The sequence below is a fragment of the Pezoporus flaviventris genome, unplaced genomic scaffold (genome assembly GCF_033815535.1).
Source record: "Pezoporus flaviventris isolate CSIRO_AGI_PZ_B2104156 unplaced genomic scaffold, CSIRO_AGI_Pfla_v1 ptg000090l, whole genome shotgun sequence".
Taxonomy (NCBI): Eukaryota; Metazoa; Chordata; class Aves; order Psittaciformes; family Psittacidae; genus Pezoporus; species Pezoporus flaviventris.
Window position 1 is genome coordinate 513331 of NW_026892638.1, and position 27696 is coordinate 541026.

Consider the following 27696-nt stretch of genomic DNA (forward strand, 5'->3'; position numbering starts at 1 on the left):
GCTCTTCTTTTCCATGTCATTACTTTGGTTTATTCATCAGAGCTCCTCTCAAATTGTTTCTTATTCCTCCATTTTTCCCTTTTGTACCTTTCTTTCACTTGTCTTCCGTAAAGAGTACTGTAATTTGTTTCAACAGTCTGGTGCAAAATATGTTTTAAGTTAGGAGAGAAGAACTGCCCATTCTCAGTAGAATATAGAAACACGTGGTAACTCCCATTATTGATGTATTTCTCTCTTTCACTTTAGGTGCGCTTAATGATCACAGATGCCGCAAGACACAAGCTCCTTGTACTGACCGGACAATGCTTTGAAAACACAGGAGAACTCATTCTTCAGTCAGGGTCCTTCTCCTTCCAGAACTTCATTGAGATCTTCACAGATCAAGAGGTGTGTTCAGAAAAGTGTCTTCCACACATTGTCATGTGATGGCGGAGGTTTCTAAAAGACTAAAAATGGCCTTCTGTGTTGGTAGAGCTATCATTGGCAGCCTGATGCTGATGCTTTTACTCTTCAGTATAGGCTTTCTTTCAAACATTTTATTAATTTACTTTAGACTAGATGTAAATTGCTTACCAAAATAATTAAATTTTAATTTGGGAAATTACACTATAAACTCCAAACACATAAAATCAAGGAATCTTTGGACAATGGAAGGATATAGTGTTGTGTTTAAAATATACTTTTTATTTACCTAAGGTGCACATACACAGCAGGCAGATTGACACCAGGTTATTTCTTGGTGGCAGCTAAGTAATAGGTGACATTAAATAAGATAGAGGCCGTCTGTAGGAAAGCTGTCGTTTTTTTTGCATGGCCTATCTGCTTGGGTTCTTTATAGTAGTGTTAAATATTTGGCCAGTAAATCTTGTGATTTTTACGTACCAGAAAGATATGTATAAGGTATGCCAGTACTTAATGCTGTTTGTTTCATGACTTGTTGTTTTGCTGTCTTGCTTAATGTACTGTGTCTGAAAGCTCCCATGGGGGAGGAACCCATAGTAAACAAGCTGTCACACTTAATTTGGCTGCTGCATAAGTATATATTTAAATAAACTATATGGCTGCATCCCTAGGAATTTAGTTTCCAAAATTCATTAGGAGCATGTCAGTGGAATGAAACTTGAAAGTTCAGTGCTGAAAAAGTCAAGTTTGCATAGCTCCAACATGACATTATGGTATTCATTTAATCCTGTTCTCAAAGCCTCTTTGTTCAGCATATGATTGTAGGTTAAGGAAAGAGCTGGGTTCTTGCTCTCTGAAATACGTGTGACACCTAAAATTCACTAGCAGTATGCAGAGTTAGTTACTTTCTTAAGAAATTCCAAGCCCAAGCTCCTTGCATCTCTGATCAGTTAGCAACACATTACTACTTTATGACTATATGCAAAAACTAGGGGCAAATCTTACCATTATCATTAGGAATTGAAACTGTTGGCTGGAAAGCAGAGGGGTGGTGATTGGCAATGCATTTCAGCCACCAAGGGTTTGCTACAGTGATGGGTACACAGGGCATACTCCCATGGGCTATGAGTAAGGCTCACTTGGCCGTCTCTGTGGCTGTCAGCAGGCTCAACAGCCAGCTGCCATGGCTCTTTGAAAGTGTTGGCTTCCAGCTTGTTGCTTCTGAAACCTTGGGCTCTCACTGCTTCTACAAGGTTTCACAAAGGCAAAGAAAGGTTGCATTTACCATACTGCAGTCTGTGCATGTGACATTTTTTAAAGAAGGGAGCCATTACCAGGAAAATGTCAGGTGGGCTATGAATGGGGAAAAAGGTTAGAAAAAAGGGCTAGAAAAAAATGATTAGTGGTTTCCTTTGTGTTATCAAATAGCGTAAGCAGTTGAACTGTAGATACCCTTGGTGTCACCATTTGAAATGCAAATCCATTGAGGTCATATCTGAGGTATTACAGAACTTGCTATCCCTAACTGATATGATCTATGTCTGGAATAATTTTTCTCCAACTTTTCATTGTCCTATGCTATCAGTGGTTAACACCGTATTATGAGTGCCAACTTTTAGGAGAGAATTAGAATTTAGGAGTATGAAGCAGAAATCCAAATATGATACAATACGAACTGGAGAGGATCAAGCCCAAACACTGGCCCAGTGTATTCATTAGCTTAGTATATTACGATATTTTTTTTATCTAGCCAGATAATTTGCCCAGAAAATGAGAAACTCTACACGTGTGCAACAGACTCAGATTTATTTATTCAAAGGAAGTGATCATTTACTACTTTTGTCTCTCCCTGATAATCAGAGACATAGCATATGAGTATTCTTGAGATTCTAGATCTATTTCAGACCTGTGGTCTGTGCTGCCCCTTTCTCTTATTTCTGCAATAAACAATAGAAATGGTTCTCCTATTTTCCTTATCTTTCATCCTTTTCAGCACTTCTTTTTTTAATTTTGTTTTCTTGGTTTTTTTTTTTTCCATTGCTCCTTTTCGGACAAAGCCACATCTGACAGATTAGTGAGATTTATTTATACTCCTGTCAAATGGCTTGGATACTAAGTAGGGCTGACAAAGGAAGATAGAAAATCTGCTTTACTTAGGTATTGGCTGGATTATTTTTCTTTGGATAACAGCCACTGCATCTTTTTTGCGTTTTACTTATTCTTAAATGCTGAAAATAAATTATGTAACACAAAGAAAGGGGGACATACACACATGAAAGCCTGAAGAGGTCTAATGCAATTAAACATAATTAAATTTTTATATATTCATTTCTTCTGATGATTCAGCTTGTGGTCCAGGAATTTCAGATTACTCAGCTGTAACATAATCTCTATCATCTTTATGAAATCTGTTCTTACATCTTGCTTTTCTGCAGAGAAGGTTGTGGTATTTTGCATGATGAAGTGCTGGCATATTTTCCACTGACCTATAGCCTTATTATGTCTGAATTACTTCTTTAAAGAAGAAGTTTACATAATTCTGGTGGTCTCTTTGTTAAGAGTAAATAGAACAGAAATGGACAACACCTTAATTGTCAGTAAAAAAAAAAAAAAAAATCAAAAGAAATTGGAACTGGGAGAAAGTGTAAAGTATGTCACACTTTTTCAAGTTTGTTCATCTGCTAATCTGGGACCATCAAATACTGTTTTTTCGTTCAGACTGGAACAGAAACAGCTCTTCATACTATGATATAGAACTTCTTATTTTCTGTGCCTTTATTTCAGCAGCTTATTTTGGTACCAGTATGTTATCAAATACTGTCAAAATTAATGGAGTTATTCTAGGCTACTTTTGTGGTCCATGAGCTTAAAATCAAAATGATGACAAGGGCGTTTTTTCCCCTAACAATTTTTTTCTGTCTCTTTCTTTGGCCCTGTGCCTCATGGCCTCTGAAACACAAAACTTGGAACTGTTTTCATTTCTGTAGCATAACTCATTTCTCAGTGTTCCTGAAAGCTCTCCTGCAGTCAGTTGTGCTGTTGTGGGAGTGCTGCTGGCTTTTCAGGAGCCAGCCTGCAGAAAACAGATTGCAGTAACAACGGTGCAGTGGAATATATCCCATGAGAGCAGGGGTGAGGAAGGCAGCTGTCCCTGGGAGGACACTGGCTTCCTCTCCTTGCTGTCTGCCTGATACGAGGATATGCTTTGTCCCTTATGTATTTGTTGGCTTTTCTAGGGGGACTGGGGCAGCAGGAAGACTCATGAGCCAGTTGTAGAGATAGGGGCAGCTTGGGTAGCATTAGCCTTATAGTCCTCATAGCCTCTTAATGTCAAAGCTTGTACCATCCTTCTCTAAAGGGTAGATGAGGGAAGGGGGAACCTTGCGGTACTGTTGTATTTTGGGCTATAGGAATCAGGAATAAGGTTCTTCTTGATATTTATAAAAACACAATAGTAAAATAACTGTGATAACAGCTTCCTTTAGCTTCCAGAATGGGTACTCCCCAGTGCAGAAGCAATGAAAAAGTTTTTATCTGTTTGATCAGGAAATACTACCTTCTGACTTTAATTATCATTAAAAAAAAGATTAATTTATATGCATCCTCTTGTGTTTTTGTTTTATAACCCTAGATTGGTGAATTACTGAGCACCACACACCCAGCCAACAAAGCCAGCCTAACTCTTTTCTGCCCTGAGGAAGGAGACTGGAAAAATTCCAGTCTTGACAGACACAACCTTCAAGATTTCATTAACATTAAACTCAACTCGTCTTCCATATTGCCCGAAATGGAAGGACTTTCTGAATTCACTGAGTATCTGTCAGAATCAGTAGAAGTGCCATCACCTTTCGACATTTTGGAGCCTCCAACCTCAGGAGGCTTCTTGAAACTCTCCAAACCCTGCTGTTACATTTTCCCAGGAGGAAGAGGCGACTCTGCATTGTTTGCAGTGAATGGATTCAACATGCTCATCAATGGAGGTTCTGAAAGAAAATCATGCTTTTGGAAACTTATCCGGCACTTGGACAGGGTAGATTCCATTCTGCTCACTCACATTGGAGATGATAACCTGCCAGGAATCAATAGCATGCTTCAGCGAAAGATAGCTGAACTAGAAGAGGAACAGTCACAAGGGTCTACTACCAACAGTGACTGGATGAAAAATCTGATCTCACCTGATTTAGGAGTTGTATTCCTTAATGTACCCGAGAACCTGAAGAACCTGGATCCTAACTTCAGAGTAAAAAGAAGTGTAGAAGAAGCTTGTTTTACTCTCCAGTACTTAAATAAATTGTCTATGAAACCAGAACCTCTTCACAGAAATATGGGAAATACCATTGACCCCATCATTTTATTTCAGAAAATGGGAGTCGGCAAACTTGAGATGTATGTCCTTAATCCTGTCAAAAATAGCAAAGAGATGCAATATTTTATGCAGCAGTGGAGTGGTAGTAACAAAGATAAAGCTGAATTCCTGCTACCAAATGGCCAAGAACTAGACATTCCATTATCCTACTTCACCTCTGTCTCATCCTTGATTGTGTGGCATCCAGCTAATCCTGCAGAAAAAATAATCCGAGTTCTGTTTCCTGGAAACAGCACCCAATATAATATTCTAGAAGGACTAGAAAAACTCAAACACTTGGACTTCCTTAAACAACCAACAGTTACACAAAAAGACCTAACTGGAAACATTGCTACTGGGGCTGTGAAACAAGGAAAGTTGAAACAACGAACAGACAGCAAGGAGAGTCTCAAGCCTGCTGCAAAGACACCACCTAGCAAGCCTGTCAGAAAAGAATCTAAAGAAGAAGCACCAGAGCCTGCAAAACCTAGTCCAGTACCAGAAAAGCTTCAGAAGTTGGAAAGCAAAGAAAAGGTTTCAGTTAAAAAAGAGAAACCAGCAAAAGTGGAGACCAAACCTGTAGTGGCAGAAAAAGACATAACAAGTAAAGAAGAACAATTAATAAAATCTGAAACTCCTGAAAAACAAACTACAGATGTAAAACCAAAAGTGTCTAAGGAGAAGCCAATTAAAAAGGAAGTCAAAGCAAAACCTGAAGAAAAGAAAGAGGAAAAAGAAAAACCAAAGAAAGAGTTTTCTAAGAAAGAGGAGAAAACACCCGTCAAAAAAGAGGAAAAACACAAAAAAGAAGAGATCAAGAAAGAAGTTAAAAAAGAGGTGAAAAAAGAAGAGAAGAAGGAAACTAAGAAGGAAGTAAAGAAAGAAGCCCCACCAAAGGAAGCTAAAAAAGAGGCTAAAAAAGAAGAGAAGAAGGAAATTAAGAAGGAAGAAAAAGAAACCAAAAAGGACGTCAAAAAAGTTCCTAAAGAAACAAAGAAGACAGCCACTACTTCAGCTGAATCCAAAAAGCCAGCAGCAAAGCCTAAGCTGCAAAAGAAGGAGGAACCTGCTAAAAAAGAAGTGGCACCTGCTGGAAAGCCAAAGGAAAAAGGAAAAGTGAAGATTGTGAAGAAGGAGATCAAAGTCAGTGGAGCACAGGCTGCCCTTGCAGCAGTTGGAGTTGCTGCCACAACTGTAGCAGCTGTAGCAACTGCAGAAATAGCTGCCAGTGGAAAGGAACTTGAAGCAGAGAGGTCCCTTATGTCCTCACCAGAGGATTTAACAAAGGATTTTGAGGAATTAAAAGCTGAAGAAGTAGAAACAAAACAAGGAACAAAACCTGAAGTTGTACTTATAAAGGATGAACTAAAACTCACTGGCACAGTACAAAAAGAGGGCTTGGAAGTACAAAAAGAAAAATTAGATCATGAAGGACCTGCCGAGTCCTCTGATGAAGGCATAACGACCACAGAGGCTGAGGGTGAGCTTGAACAGACACCTGAAGAGCTGGAACCTGTGGAAAAGAACAGAGTTGATGACAACGAAAAGTTTGAAGATGAGGGAACTGGCTTGGAAGAATCATCTGAAGCAGGAGATTACGAGGAAAAGGCAGAGACAGAAGAAGCTGAAGAAAGAGGTGAAAATGAAGAAGAAAAGACATCACTGGACACCACAAGACCATATATGGAGGAGCCACAAAAAGCTGAAGAAATAATGGCTGAGACAGATGCTAACATTAAAGATGAAAAGTATATTGAAAAGGCGTATTATGAGGCATCAGATGAACGTGCTGAGGAAGACAGGGAAGAAGCAATAGAAAAGGCAGAAACTGAAGAGATTGAAGAATATGACGAAGACAAAGCAGAAGACATCAGAGATGAAGAAGAAACTGAAAAAATAGAAGCTGAAGAAGATTATGTGATGGCTGTGGTAGACAAAGCTGCAGAAGCTGGTGAAGTTGAAGATAAATATGGCCTACTCATAATTACACCGACAAAACGCTCAGAGCCTCAGTCTCCAGCAGTTGAACCAGCCTCTTCCATCCATGATGAGACATTACCTGGTGGTTCAGAAAGTGAAGCTACTGTTTCTGATGAAGAAAATAGAGAAGATCAGCCTGAGGAATTCACTGCTACTTCAGGTTACACACAGTCTACCATTGAAATATCCAGTGAGCCAACTCCAATGGATGAAATGTCAACACCCCGAGATGTCATGAGTGATGAAACTAACAATGAGGAAAGTGAATCACCCTCTCAGGAGTATGTGAATATTACCAAGTATGAGACATCACTGTACTCTCAAGAGTTTGGCAGACCTAAACTTTCTCCACTTCCAGATGCTAATAATGGTTTATCTGAAGGATCCAAAACAGAGGCCACAGAAGGTAAAGACTATAATGCCTCGGCTTCCACTATCTCTCCACCTTCTTCATTAGAGGAGGACAAATTCTGCAAATCTGTATTCCAAGATGTATACCGGCAAAAAGAAAGTGAAATCCAAGGCACTACCAAACTAGAAATCAAAGAACCCTATCAAGAAGATCTTGGTGGAAAACGTAGTCTAGCAAAGAGTCCAGTTGACAGTTTGTCCCCTCCATCACCCATTGCCAAAACGCCATTGAGTGAACGTAGTGTGAACTTTTCACTCACTCCTAATGAGATCAAGGCCTCATCTGAGCCTGTCCCCACCGCTACATTGCCTGATGTACATCAAGAAGTTGCTGAAGAGCATTGTGCAAGCCCTGAAGAGAAAACATTAGAAGTAGCATCTCCCTCACAGTCTGCTGCTGGTAGTGCTGGCCACACACCTTATTATCAGTCTCCCACTGATGAGAAGTCCAGTCAGCTTCCATCTGAAACCAGTGAAAGGTCAACAGAAGCTCCTGTCTGCTTTGAATTCAGTGAAGACAAAGATGAGTCTGCAAGACCCAGAATAAGCCCTATGGATGAGCCTGTACCAGATTCAGAATCTCCCATTGAGAAAGTTCTCTCCCCTCTGAGGAGTCCACCACTGATAGGTTCAGAGACCAGTTATGATACATTTTTGAGTGCTGATTTAAAGTCTCCCACCAGAGATTATGGAAGTCTTTCTGCGGGGAAACCTGAAAAAGAAAAATCACCAGTTCAGATGAGCCCAGGTTCTGAAGCCAGCTCTGTGGGCCTTTTCCAAGAAAAACAAGATGAAAAAAGCATGGAGTTTATGGTAATTAAAGAAGGCTTCAGCCTAGAAAGGAAAATGGAGGATACAGAACCCAGCAGCTCCCAGTCTTCACTGGTCCTGGATGAGCGCAAGTTGGCGGGTGATCTCTCACCTACTCAAATAGATATCAGTCAGTTCGGTTCTTTAAAAGAAGATACCAAAATGTCAATTTCTGAAGGCACTGTTTCTGACAAGTCTGCGACTCCTGTTGATGAAGTGGTAGCAGAAGACACCTATTCCCATATAGAAGGAGTAGCTTCTGTTTCTACAGCATCTGTTGCTACTAGTTCATTTCCAGAACCAACCACAGATGATGTATCTCCTTCTTTGCATGCTGAGGTTGGATCTCCCCACTCTACCGAAGTTGATGATTCCCTTTCAGTGTCAGTTGTACAAACACCAACAACTTTTCAGGAAACAGAAATGTCTCCATCTAAGGAAGAGTGCCCAAGACCCATGTCGATTTCTCCACCAGATTTCTCACCTAAAACCGCAAAATCAAGAACACCGGTGCATGATCACAGATCTCCTGAGCAGTCAACTATGTCAGTAGAATTTGGTCAGGAGTCCCCTGAGCAGTCTCTAGCAATGGACTTTAGTAGGCAATCTCCAGAATACCCTACTGTAGGCACTAGTGTACACCATATATCTGAAAATGGACCAACAGAGGTAGATTATAGCCCTTCAGATATACAGGAGCCTACTTTTGCAAGGAAGATTTCTCCTGTGGAGCATTCATCTTACTCTCAGGAGAAAGATATTTCAGAAATCATTTCAGTTTCTCAAATTGAAGCTTCATCCTCAACTTCATCAGCTCATACACCTTCCCAGGTAGCTTCACCACTGCCAGAAGAAACTTTTTCAGGTACTGTTCCACCTAGAGATATGTCACTACATTCTTCTTTTACCTCAGAAAAGGTGCAGAGCCTAGGAGAAAAGCTGTCACCAAAGTCTGACCTATCTCCATTAACTCCAAGGGAATCTTCTCCTCTGTTCTCTCCTACTTTTCCAGATTCACCTCCTGCAATTGCGGAGGTGGTGTCAGCCAGTCACACACCTTTGTTGTCACTGCAGGTGTCTCCTGCCAAAGCATTTGGTTACCAGGAACCCCTAACAAAGCACAGTCCAGAGCCTTTACTCAGCCCAGAAAAAGAAGATTCAGACAAAAGCAGGTCACCAGAAGAACTTAGCTATTCTTATGAGGCCACAGAGAAAACTACTAGGTCACCAGGGGATATTAGCTACACCTATGAGGCAGCTGTAAAACCTACTAGATCAATTCAGGCCACAGATTATTCCTATGAGACAACTGAGAAACCTACTAAGTCACTTGAGGCCACAGATTATTCCTACGAGATAATTGCAAAAAATATCAGGTCATCCGAGGCCACAGATTATTCTTATGAGATGACTGGGAAAACCACCAGGTCACCTGGGGACACAGATTATTCCTATGACACAATTGGGAAAACCACCAAATCACCCATGGACACAGATTATTCCTATGAGACAATTGGGAAAACCACCAAATCACCTGAGGCCGCAGATTATTCCTATGAGAGAAATGGGAAAGCTACCAGATCACCTGATAGTATGGATTACTCCTATGAGACAACAGGGAAAACAGTAACTAGATCACCAGAAGCCATTAGCTACAGCTATGAGACAACTGGGAGAACCACCAGGTCACCAGAGGCGATGACTTACTCCTATGACACAACTGCGAAAGCCTCCAGTTCACCTGAAGCCACAGATTATTCGTTTGAGACAACTGGGAGAGCCACCAGGTCACCTGAAGCTACTAGCTATTCCTATGAAGAAAGCGCACATTTCACTCCAGGAAAATCTCTAGCAGAATCCCGTCAGGATGTTGACCTATGCCTTGTGTCCTCTTGTGAATACAAACATCCCAAGACTGAACTTTCACCCTCCTTCATCAACCCAAACCCTCTTGAGTGGTTTGCAAGTGAAGAACAGTCTCAAGACCAAGACAAGCCATTAACTCAGTCTGGGGGAGCTCAGCCACCTTCTGGGGGGAAGCAGCAAGGGCGGCAGTGTGATGAAACCCCTCCCACGTCTGTGAGCGAGTCTGCACCATCACAGACAGATTCAGATGTTCCCCCCGAGACTGAGGAATGTCCTTCCATTACTGCAGATGCTAACATTGACTCGGAAGATGAGTCAGAAACCATTCCAACGGACAAGACAATTACATACAAACACATTGACCCGCCGCCTGTCCCAATGCAGGATCGCAGCCCTTCCCCTAGGCACCCTGATGTTTCCATGGTTGATCCAGAGGCTCTGCCTGTTGATCAGAATTTAGGTAAACCTTTGAAGAAGGATCTTAAAGAAAAGACGAAGACAAAAAAGCAGGGTACTAAGACCAAGTCATCTTCTCCTGTTAAGAAAAGTGATGGTAAATCAAAACAAGTGGCTTCACCAAAGCCAGCTATAAAAGATTCGTTAGACAAGATTTCCAAAACAGCTTCTCCAAAAAAGAAGGAGTCTGCGGAGAAGGCAACCAAAAATATCTCTAACCCAGAAGTAAAGTCTAGAGTGGAAGAGAAAGATAAAGACACCAAGAATGCAGCAAATACATCAGTATCCAAGTCAGCAAAGACTGCAACCACAGGTAAAGACAGATAGCAGTTTCCTAGTATTAAGGTTTCCTTTGCTGTTGCAGTGAAGTTAGTTTGCCTTTATACCAGTTGATAATGTGGTTTGTAGCAAATTCCCAAAGAAAGCCAAGGTGTAAAGGCCACATTTAAATGCATGAATTTCACTAATTTAACTGTTGTAGTTTAAGAAACTCCATGTGTTAGCTTGCTCAAACAGCACATAAAATATAAAGAACTTAGTACTAGCTATTTAAACTGATAAGCAACTAATAGAATTAGAAGTACCACTTTTGTAGGTGAAGTCAGTATCAAAATGAACCGATTTATACATTTTAAGAAGCATTTTAAGAATGAACCGATTTATACATTTTAAGAAGCATAATATACATTTTAAGCAGGCATATTTCTCTTAACATAAATAAATGCAATTTAATATTGTGGAGTGCCAAAGGTACTATTGGCCATTGGATGCTCTTATTACTTTGCTGGATTAATTTTAAAAGTAGTGTTTAAAAAATTATAGGAGTAGTAACAGCACTTCCAGTGAACTGAGCATGTACCTCACATAATCCGTTTAAGGTATTATACTGTCAGTGATGACTGAACATATAGAATGTTAATGTCATTTTGAATGATTGTTGTGTATTCTAAAATAGCAGCAAAATATGAGTTAGATTACTGAAGGAGGCATTGTGCTAATAGTTTTTTTCCAGCAGGTCTTGTTAGAGAGTGTTTGGAGGATACTTTGATTTTGCTGTTGTCAAGGCTAATGTTCTCTTGAAAGCTTTTTTAGAAGGAGCAGATCTAGGATTCAGTACAAACCAGCATTCAACTGTCTTCAGCTTCCCCATTTGAGCAAGTGGTCCGCCATTTCATTCTTACACCATCATTTGCATGTCTCTGTTAGTGGATGTGTTTCAAAGCAGCAATATAGTTCCTCGTGCTGTACATTTTTCCAGCACTTTAACTTTACATAAGAGTCTCCTTCCTTAAAGTAGAGTTCCCAGATATATGCTAGACTACAAGACCAGGTTCTATTAGATAACGATATTTAAGTGTAAAATGTAGTATCTAATATTTTATCCAGTGTTGGTATCCACAAATCAGAAAGACACATCACAGATTTTTAAAGATAAAAGATGATAAACGATTTCTTAGCATAACTAATAATAAAAACTAATTTTGGAAATTTTATCATATCATTATGTTTATTTGGCATGTTACCCTACAATGAACAGCAGAACATGCTAGACAACTGTAACGGACTTTACTGGCTTTACAGTGTGTGACCCTAAATACAGTGTATTGCTCAGACAACTGTTTGCCAAGCTTCATCCTCTGTAGCAACATGAGAAGCTAATAGAACATAGATGGTGGTCATCTGGATAAAATTATCGATTAAATCCTAATTTTCAGTTCACATCATGATCCATTTCATAGCAAAACCTGCTTGTTTTGGGGAGTAGTATTTTTAATGTGTTTAAACTTTGAACTTCCTTTTGACCAAAGCTCTTCTTAGAAAGAGTACTATGTTCAGCAGCAGAAACATGCTTCCCCCTATTTTTGTGATAAGCGGCTAATTTGTGTATGTAAATGAGGATTCAGCAGTCAAACACTTGTTTTCAGTTCCCTGAAGTACAAGTTTGTTGGTCCTGCCAAATGCCTCTTTGACCCTCTTTCTCCTCATGTGTAGTAGCTTCCTGATGCACCTGTAAGGCAGCTTGAGCACATCAACAGCTACTACATTTTGCTATGTGCTGATACCCCAGATCTTGGGACTGCTTCAAATCTGCATGGCTCCCTCTATGACCCTAGGTTTTATAATTGTGCATACCTGAAACTTTGAAAAAGTTATACTTCTTAGCCTGGAAAGTAATACCACCATTTATTGAATGATAATTCAGTAATCACAGCCCTGTGTAGTAATTGTTGGATAATAGTAGTGTGTTACTGGGAGCTGTTCAATCAATTTATTGTTACATAGTAGTGAGGTTTTATTGTATTATATAGTTGCAGGTTTCCAGGTTTTAACTCCCATTGAGGTTCAGTGGTAATTTGGGTACAACAAAGTTGAAACATGTCATTAGATGTGAGAGGGTAATGCTGTAATTGAACGCATTTCATCTCAGCAGTTGTAACAGTAATTAATAAAGTCATGTTTTTAACCAGCCTGAGACGTATTCTTTTGTTGTTTGCTTTCTAAAGGACCTGGGAATACCAAGGTGGCAAAATCCACAGCAGTGCCTCCAGGACCTCCAGTGTATTTGGATCTGGTGTACATTCCCAACCACAGCAACAGCAAGAACGTCGATATTGAGTTTTTCAAGAGGGTGCGGTCGTCATACTATGTGGTGAGCGGGAACGATTCTGCAGCTGAGGAGCCAAGCAGGGCTGTTCTGGACTCCCTGCTGGAGGGCAAGGCACAGTGGGAGAGTAACATACAGGTAGGCTTTTCACTTGTATCTCTACCCGGAAATTTAACCTTCTCTGGGAAGTAACTACGAGAAGCCAGGACACCTCTGGAGTAGATAGTGGCTGCCAAGGAATGGGCTCCCCAGCCTGGGCTACCTCATTTCACTGATGATGTGGGGGGACACACAAGTGAAGTACAGAGCTGTACTCAATTAGTGGCCCTTCTGACTGGCTCCTGATGAATAAAACAGTTTGGAGATGGTTTATAGGCCATTTGGCTGTTTCGTTGTGTTACTATTCTGTATATGATCCAAGGCTGAAAATGTTGGAGTTTGTAAGTAGGAAAGGAAAGTGAATGTTTTGTGGTTCATGTGGCAGTCACTTACACTTGGAAACTTCACGTGCTTTTCCATTAAGAAATAAAGAAAATATTTGGCCATAATCTGAAGAGGTATGAGATTACAGACTACAGACTGCCGTTTCTCTGGAAAACTGCATCTCGGCATTTTAGAAAAGCAACTACTTCTTTGCAGTCATTATACCTTACCGACATGTTAATTTATTTCTTTCTATCTATCCATTTATTCAAGTATTTACTGCGTAAAGACCCAATCTTTTTAAAAAGGAAACATACTTGTTGCCTGGGTCTTCTTACAAAGGTATTTTTCTTATCAGCTGTTTCTGTTGTCCGTTCCTCAGGACTTCTCCTATTTTCTGTTGCAGGTGACCTTAATCCCAACCCATGACTCAGAAGTGATGCGGGAATGGTACCAGGAGACCCATGAGAAACAGCAGGACCTCAACATCATGGTTTTGGCAAGCAGCAGCACTGTTGTTATGCAAGATGAATCTTTTCCCGCATGCAAGATTGAACTGTAAGAACAACATACAACACAAGATTAAACTTTGGTTCCAGAAATTCTCCTGTTTGAAAACACTTTTTCTAAAAATTCAACCCAACTATTTCAACTGCTGAACTATATACCTGCCAAATGCTATACTGTGTCACAGTGATGCAAGTCACTAATGTTTTTCAGTCTTTGCTGATTGCTAAGGGAAATAACAGTATTCCCATAGTAGGGTTCAAATTACTGCAAAAATACAGATCCAGTTTCATCTCTGCTGAGCGTTTGGAAACCATGCACTAGCAACCCCAACTGACTTCTGCCAGGTAGAGGCATTTGCCCTCTAAAGAAACACAAAGAGAGAGAAAGAGAGAGAGGGGTAGGAGGAGAAAATAATAAGTAATTAGATCTACATTAGTCTCATGGCAATAGATGTATCGCTTGCTGCAGTCTGCTTATGCTCTCAAATGAAAAGAAAGTTTTAAATTTGTATCAATCTATCTATCTTAGCTATTGCAAGGGGATCCTTTTTTACAGAATTACGTTAGCTTGAAATTAAAAAGAAACAGAATATGTCTAGGAAGGGGTGTACAACCTAAATAATCATCAGCAGTTTTCCACTTTAATTTGAACTCTGCATACTGACATACCATAACAATCATAAACCAAATATGCACATACTGTGCACCCTACCCAGAAGCCTAAAACCCTTCTTTCAACATGCAGAATTGGTGGTCTGAGGCATGTTCCCAGTGATAGTCTACTCACTCCAGCCAGAATTGACCAGTCCACATGCTTGAACACGCATGCCCACTGTCAAGTAACTGAAGCAAAATACCAAAGCGGTACATACAGTAGACAATTTGCCTTAGAAAGTGACTTGAATGTACAAAGAAACTTGATGCACTTATTTTTTAATGCTGAGACAGCAAATTTATAAAACATCTGTGTAGGATCATTGTTATACCAGTAAAGAAGTGTGAGCATGCATGTGTGGTACTAGAAACCTATCTGACTGGTCAAATGGCTTGGTGCTATGAATTACGTTAGCCGTGTGAATGCTTCCTTGGTGCACCTGGACAGCTCAACAAGACAAGCATTTTTCGGAAAGCTTCTTTTGCACTGTCGAAGCAAGATTGAAGTGGTGTCCAGTATCAGAGTTACAAAACTTAGTGAAACATTCAGAATGATGAAAAGGGTTACCTGTGAACCTGTACAGTATTCAACCTTCCTTTGTCTTATTTTATTAGTTTGATTTAAAAGTGAATACGGGAACAAATGTACAGAAACCTTTTTTTTAGTGCTGCAAAACTTTTAATAGATGAATTTTTAACAAGCGTTTTCATTTACAGGAAAATGCAAACAAAAAATTTTCAGGTGAAGGCAGTTTTTTAGTAGTTTTGTAAGGAAAGAAGTTATTTAAGGTTCTAGTGAGAATGGATATTGAGGTAAAATTTATTGAAAATAATCAACTGCCAATACCTTTTGGGGGATGGGGAGGATGGAAGGGCACCCTCGAACTAAAATTAGTCTATTGATGATGACAGAAAATGGAATTTGAAAAGCTGATTGCCTAATACAAGGGTGTAACCTACATTCTCAACCCTCACAAGATCTTGAAAAAGACAGAATAAGCAATAAGCTAAAATAAATAAGTCGCTCTTTCTCTCCTCTCCCCTCTCCTCTCTTCCTTCCTTGATCCTTTCTTCTCATTTCCTCTTCTTTCCTCCTTCTCCTCCTCTTCCTTTCCTTGCCTCTTCTGTTACCTTTCCTTTCCTATCCTTCCCTTCCCTTCAATTTCCTTTTTTGCTTCTCTTTCACTTTCCCTTTGCCCTTCCTCTCCCCCTTACTTTCCTTCTCTACACTGATTGCAGAGGAACAGCATCACTGTTCAGTAATTTAAGACAGTTTGGATTTTCTAGTCTCAGAAATTTTACCCCAATTCAAAAAAAATCTTGTTACATTGTTGCAGGTTTGCAAATCTGAATTTAAAGAAGGCTTAAAAGCCTCCAGAATGGGGATATATGCTGGTCTGTATATAGACTGGCATTAAGTTTCACAATGTAGTGAACTATGACCTCATTTTGTTTTCTTTACTTATAATTTATTTCAATTTTACATTGTTAGGGTATTTTTGTTTAATAGGTATAAGTTTGCACTCCTAACTTTTATGAGGGTTTTTTAAATACTGCTTTAGGGTCCTTGTTCCGTGGGCTCCTGAGGCCCATTTAATGCTGTGAATTACTGTTTGTCAGTTGTTGGGGGTTTTGATTTCTTTTTCATGTCTTCTCTTTTTTTTAGGTATCTCTAGCAATGCTGTTTTATTTATTGCTATACCTTTTAAGTCATTAAGAATAATAGGGAATGACTATGGCACAAAAGGCAGATGGAAATGTGTTGTGAAAACAAGCATGTTTGCTGGGCTCATAATCATTCACTTAAAATTGCTTTTGTAATATGTAGTTTACAAAGTTATAGGCAAAGTGTTTGGCAGAATAGTTGTACTATTTCTACAATTCTTTCTGCTTTGTCTACTTTCTTATGTAGGTTAGATTTCAAACTTTTTGAGAGGGTGGGAACAGATTTTCTGATTTTTCTCACGATATCTGAAATAGTTTATATCTCTGCTTTGGTAGAAAATCTGTTTTAAGTACAGAAGTGGTCCTGAGACAGATCTCACTTATGCTATTTACTCCTGTGAACCAGGAGCAATTTCTCTACAGTCAGGGAAGTTACAGTCATTTGGTCTTACTGCAAATGAAATTGGAATCAAGCCTTAAGTCTCCCCAAGCAAGTTTGTGATGGCTCAAGCGTTTGTTTTAATTTAATAATAATAAAAATTAGACAGTTACAGCTTATCTAAAAATTACACTCACTTTTTTGCTGCTACAAGAATATAAAAACCCCAGTCTGGCTATTCTGAGGTATTGTAATGCCTGTTCCATCCATTCCTTTTCAAGTAGCAATGGCACCTCAGTGCAACACAGCAATGAACTCCTCCATTAGCTCCTCTTGCTCCTTTCCTGCCTGTGAAACTAACCTACCTGTGCTAGTCCTAGTACTACACAGTTAGTTTAGTGTAGCAGTCACCAAAATGTACCGTGTACATTAAAGATGAGTGCTGTTGATCAGCACAGATTTCTAGGAGCATGGTTTGTTATTGATTACTCTAATTATAAAGATTCAGTATCTGAGTGTAAAGAACACTCCACTTAAATGGTGATATTACTCATAAGAGCATCCCCAGTCATGATTGTTATGCTATCACTATACTGCTTCATATAATACAATAAAGAAATAACTTCGGAGATCCCACCCCACTCCTGAACTTGGACAGGGCCTCTCTTGCATGCCTTTTTAAGGTCCTGTGGTGGGCCTGAGTTCATTGACCTCTATTTTCACCCCATCTTTCATAGAAATTACTTTTGATTTTTCTTTTTCTTTTACTTTACATACTGTGATGAGTGGAGATAACTGTGTATATGAATGTTCTTTTCTTCAATCGTCTATAATAGCTTACACATTTTAGGAGAGTTCCAGTACTCATTTACTAAGATTTAATCAATTAGTTAATCGAATTTTCAATTGCTCCCACCACAAGCCAGTTAGCTGCAATGAGTGCTTACTGTGCATTTGGGGCATTACTGTCTTACGCTTCTCTTTATTCATCTGTCACCAGAGATTCTTGCTCAGTAATGATGTTTTGAGAGAAATAGTAATTTTGTTGGTCTGGATTTATTAGAAAAGCATAAAGTATAATGTTTACACTTGAAAGAAACTGTAAGCTTTCATCTTTTCACTTAATAATTGAACAAAACACTAAAAGGAACTAGGGGTAAGCATTTCTTAGAATACAATTATATTATTCACCAGGTTTAAAAATGTTTGTTATTTAAAATTTAAAAAAAAAAAACGAAAAAAGTCTGTTTGTTAAGACTTTACAAAAAAAAAAAAAAAGGTAACTAAATAAAACAATCGCATAAAAATATAGAAAATGAAAAAAAAAAAAAAAAAGAATAATTAAAAAAGCAGCTTCTCTGCTCTAGACTAGCTAGGAGCTCCAGATGGCAGGAGCTACCTTTTCAAGACTGGGCTGTATTTACAACTGTAAAAGAGAAAATCTGAAACAAGCTTTCACGCATTTGCATGCAGCCATTATCTTCCAAACTATGGAAAGAAACGGTCTTGTTGCTGGCTGAGAAGCACCTCACACACCTCCTCTCTTGTTCTGAATGGTATTTGTGTCAGTCTGCAGCTGTGTATGGTATTATGTCTTATAATCTTGCATCACTTCTATTCTATCCAGTCATATCTAAAGTAGAAAATTAGTTTCAGTGAAAGTAATATGTAGTGCTTTTATGATATTTGTGTGCAATATCCCCTCTTCCATTGAGGATATTTGATGTAAAAGAAACAAACTCAGTTCCACAATAAACTACAAAAGTGGTAAAGTGGTGTTGACATGTTTCTTGTCTTTGTGTATGTATTTATTTTCAAGTTCTTCCTTTCCTTCAATCATGATTGCCTACTGCATGGATTTTTTCTCAAAAGAGTAATGACTGCTTAACTGCCAGTTAAGAAACGATCACTATTTAGAAATTGGAAAGCAAATGCGAAAGATTACTTCTATTCCTTGTGGTGTAAAGAGTTACCATGATGATCATGACATGGCTTTTTTTCTGTTCTTCTCATTTCTGTATCCCTCAGCAGCATGAGAAAACACCTCATTTTCAGTAAGTATACATTCAAGAGGCTGTGTCAGAGATGATACCCAATAAAGTTACATCAAACTGAGTGCACCCTAGTTTGGAAAAGAGGCCTTTTCCAAAGTTGTTGTAGTTTAACAAGAGCGTGCAGCTTGTTTCCAGTGGAAATGGACCTTCCTGACTGCTGCTGCCAAGTAATTCCTGGGAGAGGGGACAAAGTGTTCAGTGAAATTAGTTTTTTACTTTAAAACATCAGATTTTTCCTCTTCTGCTGTTAAAGGGATGCTGTAAGATCAGGCACCAACTTTGTAGTTTTGCTGCACATGTGTACATCAAGGCTTCTTGAGCCTTTTTGGTAGAGTAGACTGAATATATATTAAAAAAAGCCTCAAATAAAGTAAAATGATTGTGCGAAGCAGACCAGGCCAGGATTCAACTCCCATTATTCACCTGCAGTTGCAGGGTTAAGACCTGGATTTCCACACGTGGGACCAAATGAATATACATGAATAGGGGCAGGCCAGCCTAGTCTGAGGCTTGCCACATCCTTTCCCCAACACAGCTGCTGAGAAGGAGAAATTTAATTAACACTAGTGCTGTTAATGAAGAAATTCAGTCAGCTTATCAAGAATTTCAGATGGCAGAGGGAAATGATTGTCATTCACAAGCCTGACCCAGGGAATTACAGACCAGTCAGTCTCACCTCTGTGCCTGGCAAAATCTTGGAGCAGATCCTCCTGGATGGCATGCTAAGAAACATGAAAAACAAGGTGCTTGGTGACAGCCAGCATGGCTTCACTAAGGGGAAATCCTGCCTGAGCAATTTGGTGGCCTTCTATGATGGGGCTACGGAACTGAGGGACAGGGGTAGAGCAGTTGATGTCATCTACCTGGACTTGTGCAAAGCATTTGACACTGTCCCACAGGACATCCTTGTCTCTAAAATGGAAAGACATCAGTTTGATAGATGGACCACTCGGTGGATAAAGAACTGGCTGGATGGCCGCACACAAAGAGTTGTGGTCAATGGCTCAATGTCCTGCTGGAGACCAGTAACGAGTGGTGTCCCTCAGGGATCGGTGTTGGGACCGGTCTTGTTCAACATCTTTGTCGCTGACATGGACAGTGGGATTGAGTGTGCCCTCAGCAAGTTTGCCGATGACACCAAGCTGTGTGGTTGGCTTAACATGCTGGAGGGAAGGGATGTCATACAGAGGGACCTTGACATGCTTGTGAGGTGGGCTGATGCCAGCCTTTGAAGTTTAACCATGCCAAGTGCAAGGTCCTGCACCTGGGTCAGAGCAATCCCAGGCACAGCTACAGGTTGGGCAGAGAAGAGATTCAGAGCAGCCCTGTGGAGAAAGACTTGGGGGTGTTGGTCGATGAGAAAATGAACATGAGCCCTCTTCAGTGTGCGCTTGCAGCCCAGAAAGCCAACTGTATCCTGGGCTGCATCAAAAGGAGCATGACCAGCAGGTCGAAGGAGGTGATCCTGCCCCTCTACTCTGCTCTTGTGAGACCTCACCTGGAGTATTGTGTACAGTTCTGGTGTCCTCAGCATAAAAAGGACATGGAACTGTTGGAACAAGTCCAGAGAAGGGCCACGAGGATGATCAGGGGACTGGAGCACCTCCCGTATGAAGACAGGCTGAGAAAGTTGGGGCTGTTCAGCCTGGAGAAGAGAAGGCTGCGTGGAGACCTCATAGCAGCCTTCCAGTATCTGAAGGGGGCCTATAGGGATGCTGGGCAGGGACTCTTCATTAGGGGCTGTAGTGACAGGACAAGAGGTAACGGATTAAAACTTAAAGAGGGGAAGTTTAGATTGGATATAAGGAAGAAGTTCTTTACTGTGAGGATGGTGAGACAGTGGAATGGGTTGCCCAGGGAGGTTGTGAATGCTCCATCCCTGGCGGTGTTCAAGTCCAGGTTGGACAAAGCTTTGGGTGGCATGGTTTAGTGTGAGGTGTCCCTGCCCATGGCAGGGGGGCTGGAATTAGATGATCTTAAATTCCTTTTGAACCCTAACTATTCTATGATTCTATAAAGTTTCTGGTCTGTATAAAATAAGGGATCTGTCTAGTGGCATCCTAGACCTGGAGACTGTTTAATACTGATTGCTAGTGTTCTGTGGCTGGGAGAAAATCGTTGCTTTTCATGGTTCCTAGGATGGGGTGAAAAGAGGTGACCAGGGTCTCTTGAGTAATAGCCATGGTGACACCTCATAGATCCAGCTCACTCCCAGTATTGCAGCAAAGCTCTTTGTTTTCTTAGAGGGTTTCTCTGGACATGTGGTACCTAACGCTACTTGTTCTCCACTTAGCGAACAGTTTTTGAGCACTACCTACAGCTGTGGTCCCTACTTCCACCTCCCACAGACACAACTAGTCCACACTAGCATGAAGCCCGCGAGACGTTGTTCTCTATTGAGGTACATACGCTGTCTTCAGATTCAGCCCAAAAATACTAAGCCGAGTATCTTCAGCTTCCCAGGGGATTTGCTCATTTTGACTGCATGCTCACCATCATTTCCACCAGAAATGCAATACTGAGGAGAAATACAGGCCCTGTAATCTGCAAAAGCTCTGTTTGCTGGTTCTCACAGATCCTTACCACTTTATGTAGCTGCCTGTCTGCAGTTCAACAACTCCAGCATTACCAGCTCCAGTGTAAACAGCTGGGGAGGCAGGGGTGGAGTTTGACTGTGCATCTGCTGCCAGCTTCATTCCCAAAATAATTGCATGGCATGATTTACACATTATACTACAGCTTGGCCATCTCCTGTGCTGTAAATTACACAGACAAGACAGGCAAAATAGATGGGACTTAGTCCTAATACAAACAAAGATAAATATATCTACCTATATATTATTTATATAAATATATCTATACTGAGGTCATACCCTGTATGCCTGTTAAGGTCCAGAAATTAATTTTGACTGAGCTTTTATAAACCTTACGTTAGCCCAGCTGTGTTACTTTCTTAGCTTAAAGAGTTGAAGGTAAACTGAAGCAATGAGCCACTTAAATAGTTAATATGAAAGCCCCCAGAGTGCAAGCCAGTATTGCCAGTGAATTTACAGTTTCCAAAGACATAATTATAGCAGCAGTTACCATGTATAAGGACTAGAAAAGGCTTGAAAGTTTCTTTTCCAATTCATTTAAGAGAGCAATTGTAAGGTTTTGCAATAAACAAGACATATTGAAAGCTGAATTTTGTCCTGATAATCTAATATGCTTGTCACTGGGGCTCTAATATTATTTCTGTGCCTGGGGCATCTGCAATTTAGAATGGGTAGAATGGACTTCAGTTTATCAGAAAGGTTTAAAAGCAGCAACAGAGTCAGTACTATGCAATTGCTTGCTGAGTTCAGCGATAGCTTTGTAATTACTGAAACATATATATATTTCTGTGGGAAGACTGATGCAAAGTAGATGGGATAGTTTTCTATCACATGTATCACATCTGCAAAACCAGAGCAGTACTTGCAAATCAGATGCAGTTCAGCGGATCACATCCTGCATGATTCAAAGGCAGGGACACAGTTCCCTTTTGTACCTACCTTACTCCACCTTCCTTAGGAGGTGGGGGAAGAGGACGCTTGCTAACCTGTGCTCTTGGCTGTCTTCTGCCTGGCACAGTGATGGCTGCTCAGGTCAGAAACCCCCTGGCACCAGCCAACCTCCATCTGCAGCTGAAGTAAACCATCATTTTGGTCCCACAGTATCAGGGTGAACAGGACCCCAGGCAGGCAAGCAGCTGAGACAGGCCACTGGGGAAGGAGCAAGTGCTTGAAGCTGTGGGAATGGGCTTGATACCCTGCTGTGTGTAGGACCAGGTCTGAGAGCATCTAGTAACCTTATCTTGGCAAGGCTGGGTGTTACCCTAAATAAGGCCATCTGTGCAAGGCTTCAGGCAGCTTTTATTTGAGCTGCAAGGGAATAAATATGTAATTTTCCTCTTGTGAATAATGGATAATGAACTTCAGTGCTTCACTGCAAGCCAGTGACACTCCTGGGAGGAAGAGTTACATATTACTTGCTTAATCATCAGTGTATTTGATGTCTGCCATGGATTTGAATTGGGAAGCTGCTTTTTGAATTAAAAGTGAAAGCTTTTACCTTTGAAGTGCTGGGTTTTTTCTCCTAACAGCATTTGGATTCATGCCAACATACCAAACAGGCTTTGCATTTCTACTGGTTTCTGTTTCTTTCGGCTAGTATTATTGAGAGAACGGTCTCTCCCACACCTCTGGAAATACAGGAGAGCTGTTAACACTGCCTACCATGTGCAAATCTGTCAATGCTGTACCATAAGTGTTAGCAAAGGCAGGTATTATTTAGGCTGAAAGTCACCTTGTTTGCATGCACAACTCAGTGACTGTGTACAAATGTATTACTTCTAGTACTGGGAGATTTTCCTCTGCCTTTAGCTACACAGACAGCAGAATAACCAACAACGAAATTATTCAGAAACTGTCAAAAAGAGAGACGCACTCCTATGACTTAGAAATATACTGATAAAGGAGAAATTGCAACAGCTTTAATCCAAATCACAGCTGTAGTCACAAATGAGAACAGGAGGTGTAGGAGCATTTCTGGGAGAGGTGATCCAAAAAAAGGAGATAGAGCTATTACCAAAAGAGATTTGGGCCTGTCCTCTCCAGGAAATATTTTGCCAGTCCCATCCACATGCAGAAAGGTCTAGACAGCTGTCTGAAACAGTGCAGCAAGGAGCAGCAATGTTTCAAAAGGCCTGAGTGTCCTCATGAGGAAGTGCTCACTGGGTTATGAGCTTGCATCAGATGAGTACCAGGGCACAGGACTGGATAAACGAGGAAGCTTTACGTTTGTAGGGCACAAAAGTTGTTTTTTTTAGATGCATATATATATACACATTCACATTCTTCACTTACCATCAGAGCTCATGGTTAAGAAGCAGCAGACCAAAAGCTGCCTCCCCAGTTCTAAATGCAGCTGGCATCACAGCAAGTGATGGCCATCACAGGAGTGCACAGAAAGCCACGGGCACCTGGGTGGAAGGGCTTTTGACTACCTGGGGCCCAGTTTCACTGTTAGCTGTTGCTACAAGTGCTCTTCAAACTTGTATTTAAGAGTAATCCAGCAAGTTGAAAATCAGGTTGTGTGTGCAACATGACTTATGCAAGGGAGCTAAGCATGAAATCTTAATCTTACTTTTTCTGGAGTGGGAAGGAGAAAAGCAGGTAAGTCAAGCTGACTTAGCTACTATTCTGAGATTTTTCATTTGCTGCATTTGTGGTGCACAGCTACCAGCCATGTTGTCCTGGGTTCAGCAGTAGCAGTCATGTTTTTTCCTTTGTGTTAACTGGTGCAGTGCTGTGTTTTGACTTCTAGTTTGAGAACAGTGTTGGTGAAGCCGATGTTGTCGGTTGTTGCTAAGTGATGTTTACCCTGACCAAGGACTCTGTGAGGCTCATGCTCTGCCAGGGAGGAGGGGAAGCTGTGAGGAAGCAGAGATGGGGTGCCTGACCCGGGCTAGCCGGGGAGGTATTCCATACCACAGCACGTCATGCCCGGGGTGGGGGGGTAACTGGGAGTTAGCCGGAAGGGCTGGGGGACTGCAGGGATGGAGGAGGTATCAGTCGGAGCTTGGTCGGGCTTGGGGGGCGAGTTATCGGTCAGCGGGTGGTGAGGTGTTGTATTCTGTTCCCTTGTTATTTCCTTTATCATTATTATCACTGGTGGTAGCAGTAGTGATTTGTGTTATACCTTAGTTACTAAACTGTTCTTATCTCAACCCGTGGGAGTTGCATTCTTTTCGATTCTCCTCTCCGTCCCTCCGAGAGCAGGGGGAGGGCAAGAAAGGGGGGGCGAAGTGAGCGAACGAATTACCTGACTGGGTTTAAACCACGACACATGTCTCCCTTAGGAAGCTGAGTACATGGCTGAACAGCATTGGTCTGTTAATTACCCCATCTCACAGTTTGTCTCACTGCTGACTTTTGCTCAAAGCTAGTGGGTAAGTGAGATTGCTGAAGAGGAGAGTACCTTCCTCATCTCCTTCAAGCTTCAGTTGGTAATTCGTGTTTCCAGCCTCTTGTGACTGAGCTGTATCCAGGATCTTAAAATCTCAGGGTGCCCAAGCACTTAGTACCCTGGGCTGCTTGCTGCCTGCAGAGCTGTGGGGACACTGCTGTTTAAGGCAGGCATGCGGGGCAGACACATGGCCAGCCTCCTTGGAAGAGAAAGAAATAAATGTGAGATGATATATGGGAGGAGCTTGAAGGGGATCAAGGGAAAGGTCAAAGGGGAAGCAGTGAAGAGGATTGCTGAAGAATTCAACAGAGTGCAGGTATGCTTGTAGGAAATGTGAGGATTTGTTAGGGGAGAAAACATCTGTTTGGCAGAAGCTAGTTGCTATTGAGAGTGGTGAGATGTGGGTGGGGAGAAGTGATGGAGGCTACTGGGCCATGGAATAATACTTGGCTTTGGCATAAAAGGGAGGGAAGAGGAGCTCCAGCATGCAGCTGGTGGAAGCGTCAGAAGCGATTTCTTGCTCAGGGTGTTACCAAGAGGACAGATGAATGAGAGAGTTTGGCAAAACTTCTGGTTTCTAAATCCACAAATAGTTTGGACCTTCTGCTGCAGGTCTTGGGTTTGATGTCCTTCATGAGGCCCCAGGAATCTGCTTTGTTTCCTATAGAGCAATAGGCAGCACATCTCTCATCCCCCCTGCCCCACCCCCACCTCCCAAGGGCTAGGAGTGTTTAAGCTTAAGCTTTGGACTGGGCTAAAAGCATTCAAACACATAGTGCCTGGAACAAAACAAGAACACAACCTGTAATATTCATTAACAAGCAACTCAGAGCTTAGAAGAGGATTTTTTCTCCTATTGCTGCAATAGTTAAGTCTAAATAAATGGGAAGGGTATTAATTGTGTGGGAAGTGAAGCATGCTCTGAGATGGTGGGGGGTATGGCAGCTGGCAGCTTGCTGGAGCTCAATTAGCATTAGCAGCCTGGTGTATCTACCAAGCAGGGTGAGGGAAGGGAGAGGTGGGGCCAGAAACAGGCTCCTTGGGCTGGCAAGAAGCAGATGATAACAGGAAACAAGGAGAAATGTGGCAGTGCCCATTGTGGCCTAGCCAAACAGTGTCTCATAAGCAACAGGATCAGCAGCTGCAGTGGCTAGAAGCCATGTGTCTGCAAGAAGGGTCTTCAAACAGTGTTCTCCAGAAGGGAGAGGTAGTGTTTGTAGAGAGAAACTGAAAAAGGAATCTGGAAGCAGGAGTGATCATGAACTTTTGGAGGTACAACCCATGTTGATACTGAAGAAGTGATATAGGCAGTCAGGGAAGAGACACTTCATTCTCCCATGACTGGAATAGGAGAGATGGCCTCTAAAGCCACCAGTTTTACAGAAACTATTCTTAAAAGTGTGTTTGGCTTCATTCTCTCCCTGAAGGCTCCCTAAATTCTAATAATCAGAAAGCTTTCAGACCAAGAAAGAATGGGGAAAATAAAATCAGGCAACTTAGACAACTTGCCCAGGAAAATCCGCTGCTGGTTTGGTAAGGCTAAGCCACAAAATCATCCACTCACTTGGAGACAGCACTCTCTTACTGCAGTATGGGGGAAACTACAGCACTTGCTAACATGACAGGGTGATGGGTCTGACTGCCAAGCTGCAAAAGAGCAATCAGGCATTTGCTGGAAATAAGAGAGGTATCTGGTATACGCAGATGCTTTCCCTACACTTGAAACAAGTTCACAGATTTGCAGCATGTTCTCACTGGATTTACGGTAAGTTTGTGATGTGAGTTTTATCACTGTAAGAATAGACAGGTGCATGATAAACTGGAAATGCTTATCAGACCCTCTAGTAAAGCACAGTGGGACAACAGTGTTGTTGCCCTAAGAAGTTGCAACACTGCAGGGCTGTTGCTAGGATCTCCATGTTTTAAAGGAGCTTGCCCTGCCCTGAGCTGAATGAAGTCACTGGGTGTAGCTGATGAAATTCAGTGGTGACAGGGAATATAAGCAGGCACGGATGCTGTTGCATCCCACAGCCAACGAATGCACTATGATCCTTCCCTCCCTTGCCCTTTCCTTGTGCTGTGTGAATAGCTACATTGTTTTACCGATGTGAACAATGGGGCATGGGACCGTGTACACAGCTGAGACAGGAAGGGAATTAGGTCAAACCCCCCATGAAACAGCGCCAAGAATATAAAAAGAAACTGCACTGCAGTATGAGGCTCCTCATACTGCAGTGATTGTGTGTGTTTCTCTACTGACCTCAAAAATGGAGCAGTGCAGCAGCAGTAAAATCAGAAATTTCTAACTTCCTTATTGGCAAGGCACATCAGAGTGCCTGCACAAGTGCTAACTCACTAGACTGAAATTCTTTAAGTACTTTTAAAACAGTCTAAAGTTAGGCTTCCAACTCCATGTTTAGCAGCCTGGATTTTCTATATGGGTTGGGGATGAAAAAAGCAATCAATATATGTTAATCCTCTTAGCGTTTGAAGTTCAGGGTAGCCAAGGCATTCTTTCCTGTGAGAAACCCCTATTGAAATAACCTGTGCTTGAAATTCTTCCCTCTTCTTTTGTTCCTTCCACCCTTTACACCTTTCATTACAGGCAAGCTACTTCTTGTGCCTTTGTTTCTTTGTGTTGTCTCTTCTACCCCCTGCCTGGCTGACGTTAGGAGGAAAATATACGATGTACAGGATAAAGATTTCTAAACCACATGTGCTTTCAGGAAACAGACAAAATGGGAAAAGTTTAATTTTCATATAGCAGTCACATACAGTTACACTTGTAGCAGGACTGAAGTGAATATTAATAATGGTAAGCACTTCAGTGACAGAGGAATGCATACCACTATGGCAGTCTTGGAGTTCCAGTACTAAGCAGATGCTTTAGCTAGCTTCTTAGCTTCCATTTCCTTCTTAGCCTTTTCTCTCATCTCTCTTTCTCTCTCAATGAGAAGTGCTTGTTCTTGCTCCCACTCCTTTAACTTCTGCTCATATTTTGCAATATCTTCCACTTCACATGCTGGCATCTTTTCCTTGACAAGTTGGGAGGTCAGGGTTAAGAGGCTTCCAGATTCAACCTTGCCAAGTGAATGCAGCTTGGAGAACAGCTCCTGTCATAAAAAGGGATTTAGGGGAAAGTGAAAAGG

General features: G+C 41.3%; 2 protein-coding genes across 2 annotated transcripts in view; one reads left to right on the plus strand and one right to left on the minus strand.

The window, feature by feature from the left end:
* Positions 1-15367, plus strand: part of MAP1B (microtubule associated protein 1B) — a 69400-nt gene extending 54033 nt beyond the window's left edge. The window contains exons 4-7 of the mRNA XM_061475732.1: positions 247-387; positions 4034-10583; positions 12775-13013; positions 13705-15367. Coding sequence (XP_061331716.1) covers positions 247-387; positions 4034-10583; positions 12775-13013; positions 13705-13860 — 7086 coding nt within the window. The 3' untranslated portion in view covers positions 13861-15367. The remainder of the gene's footprint in view (positions 1-246; positions 388-4033; positions 10584-12774; positions 13014-13704) is intronic.
* Positions 15368-27245: 11878 nt separating this feature from the next.
* MRPS27 (mitochondrial ribosomal protein S27) overlaps positions 27246-27696 on the minus strand; it is a 51317-nt gene continuing 50866 nt past the window's right edge. Inside the window, exon 11 of the mRNA XM_061475733.1 lies at positions 27246-27660. Coding sequence (XP_061331717.1) covers positions 27421-27660 — 240 coding nt within the window. The 3' untranslated portion in view covers positions 27246-27420. The remainder of the gene's footprint in view (positions 27661-27696) is intronic.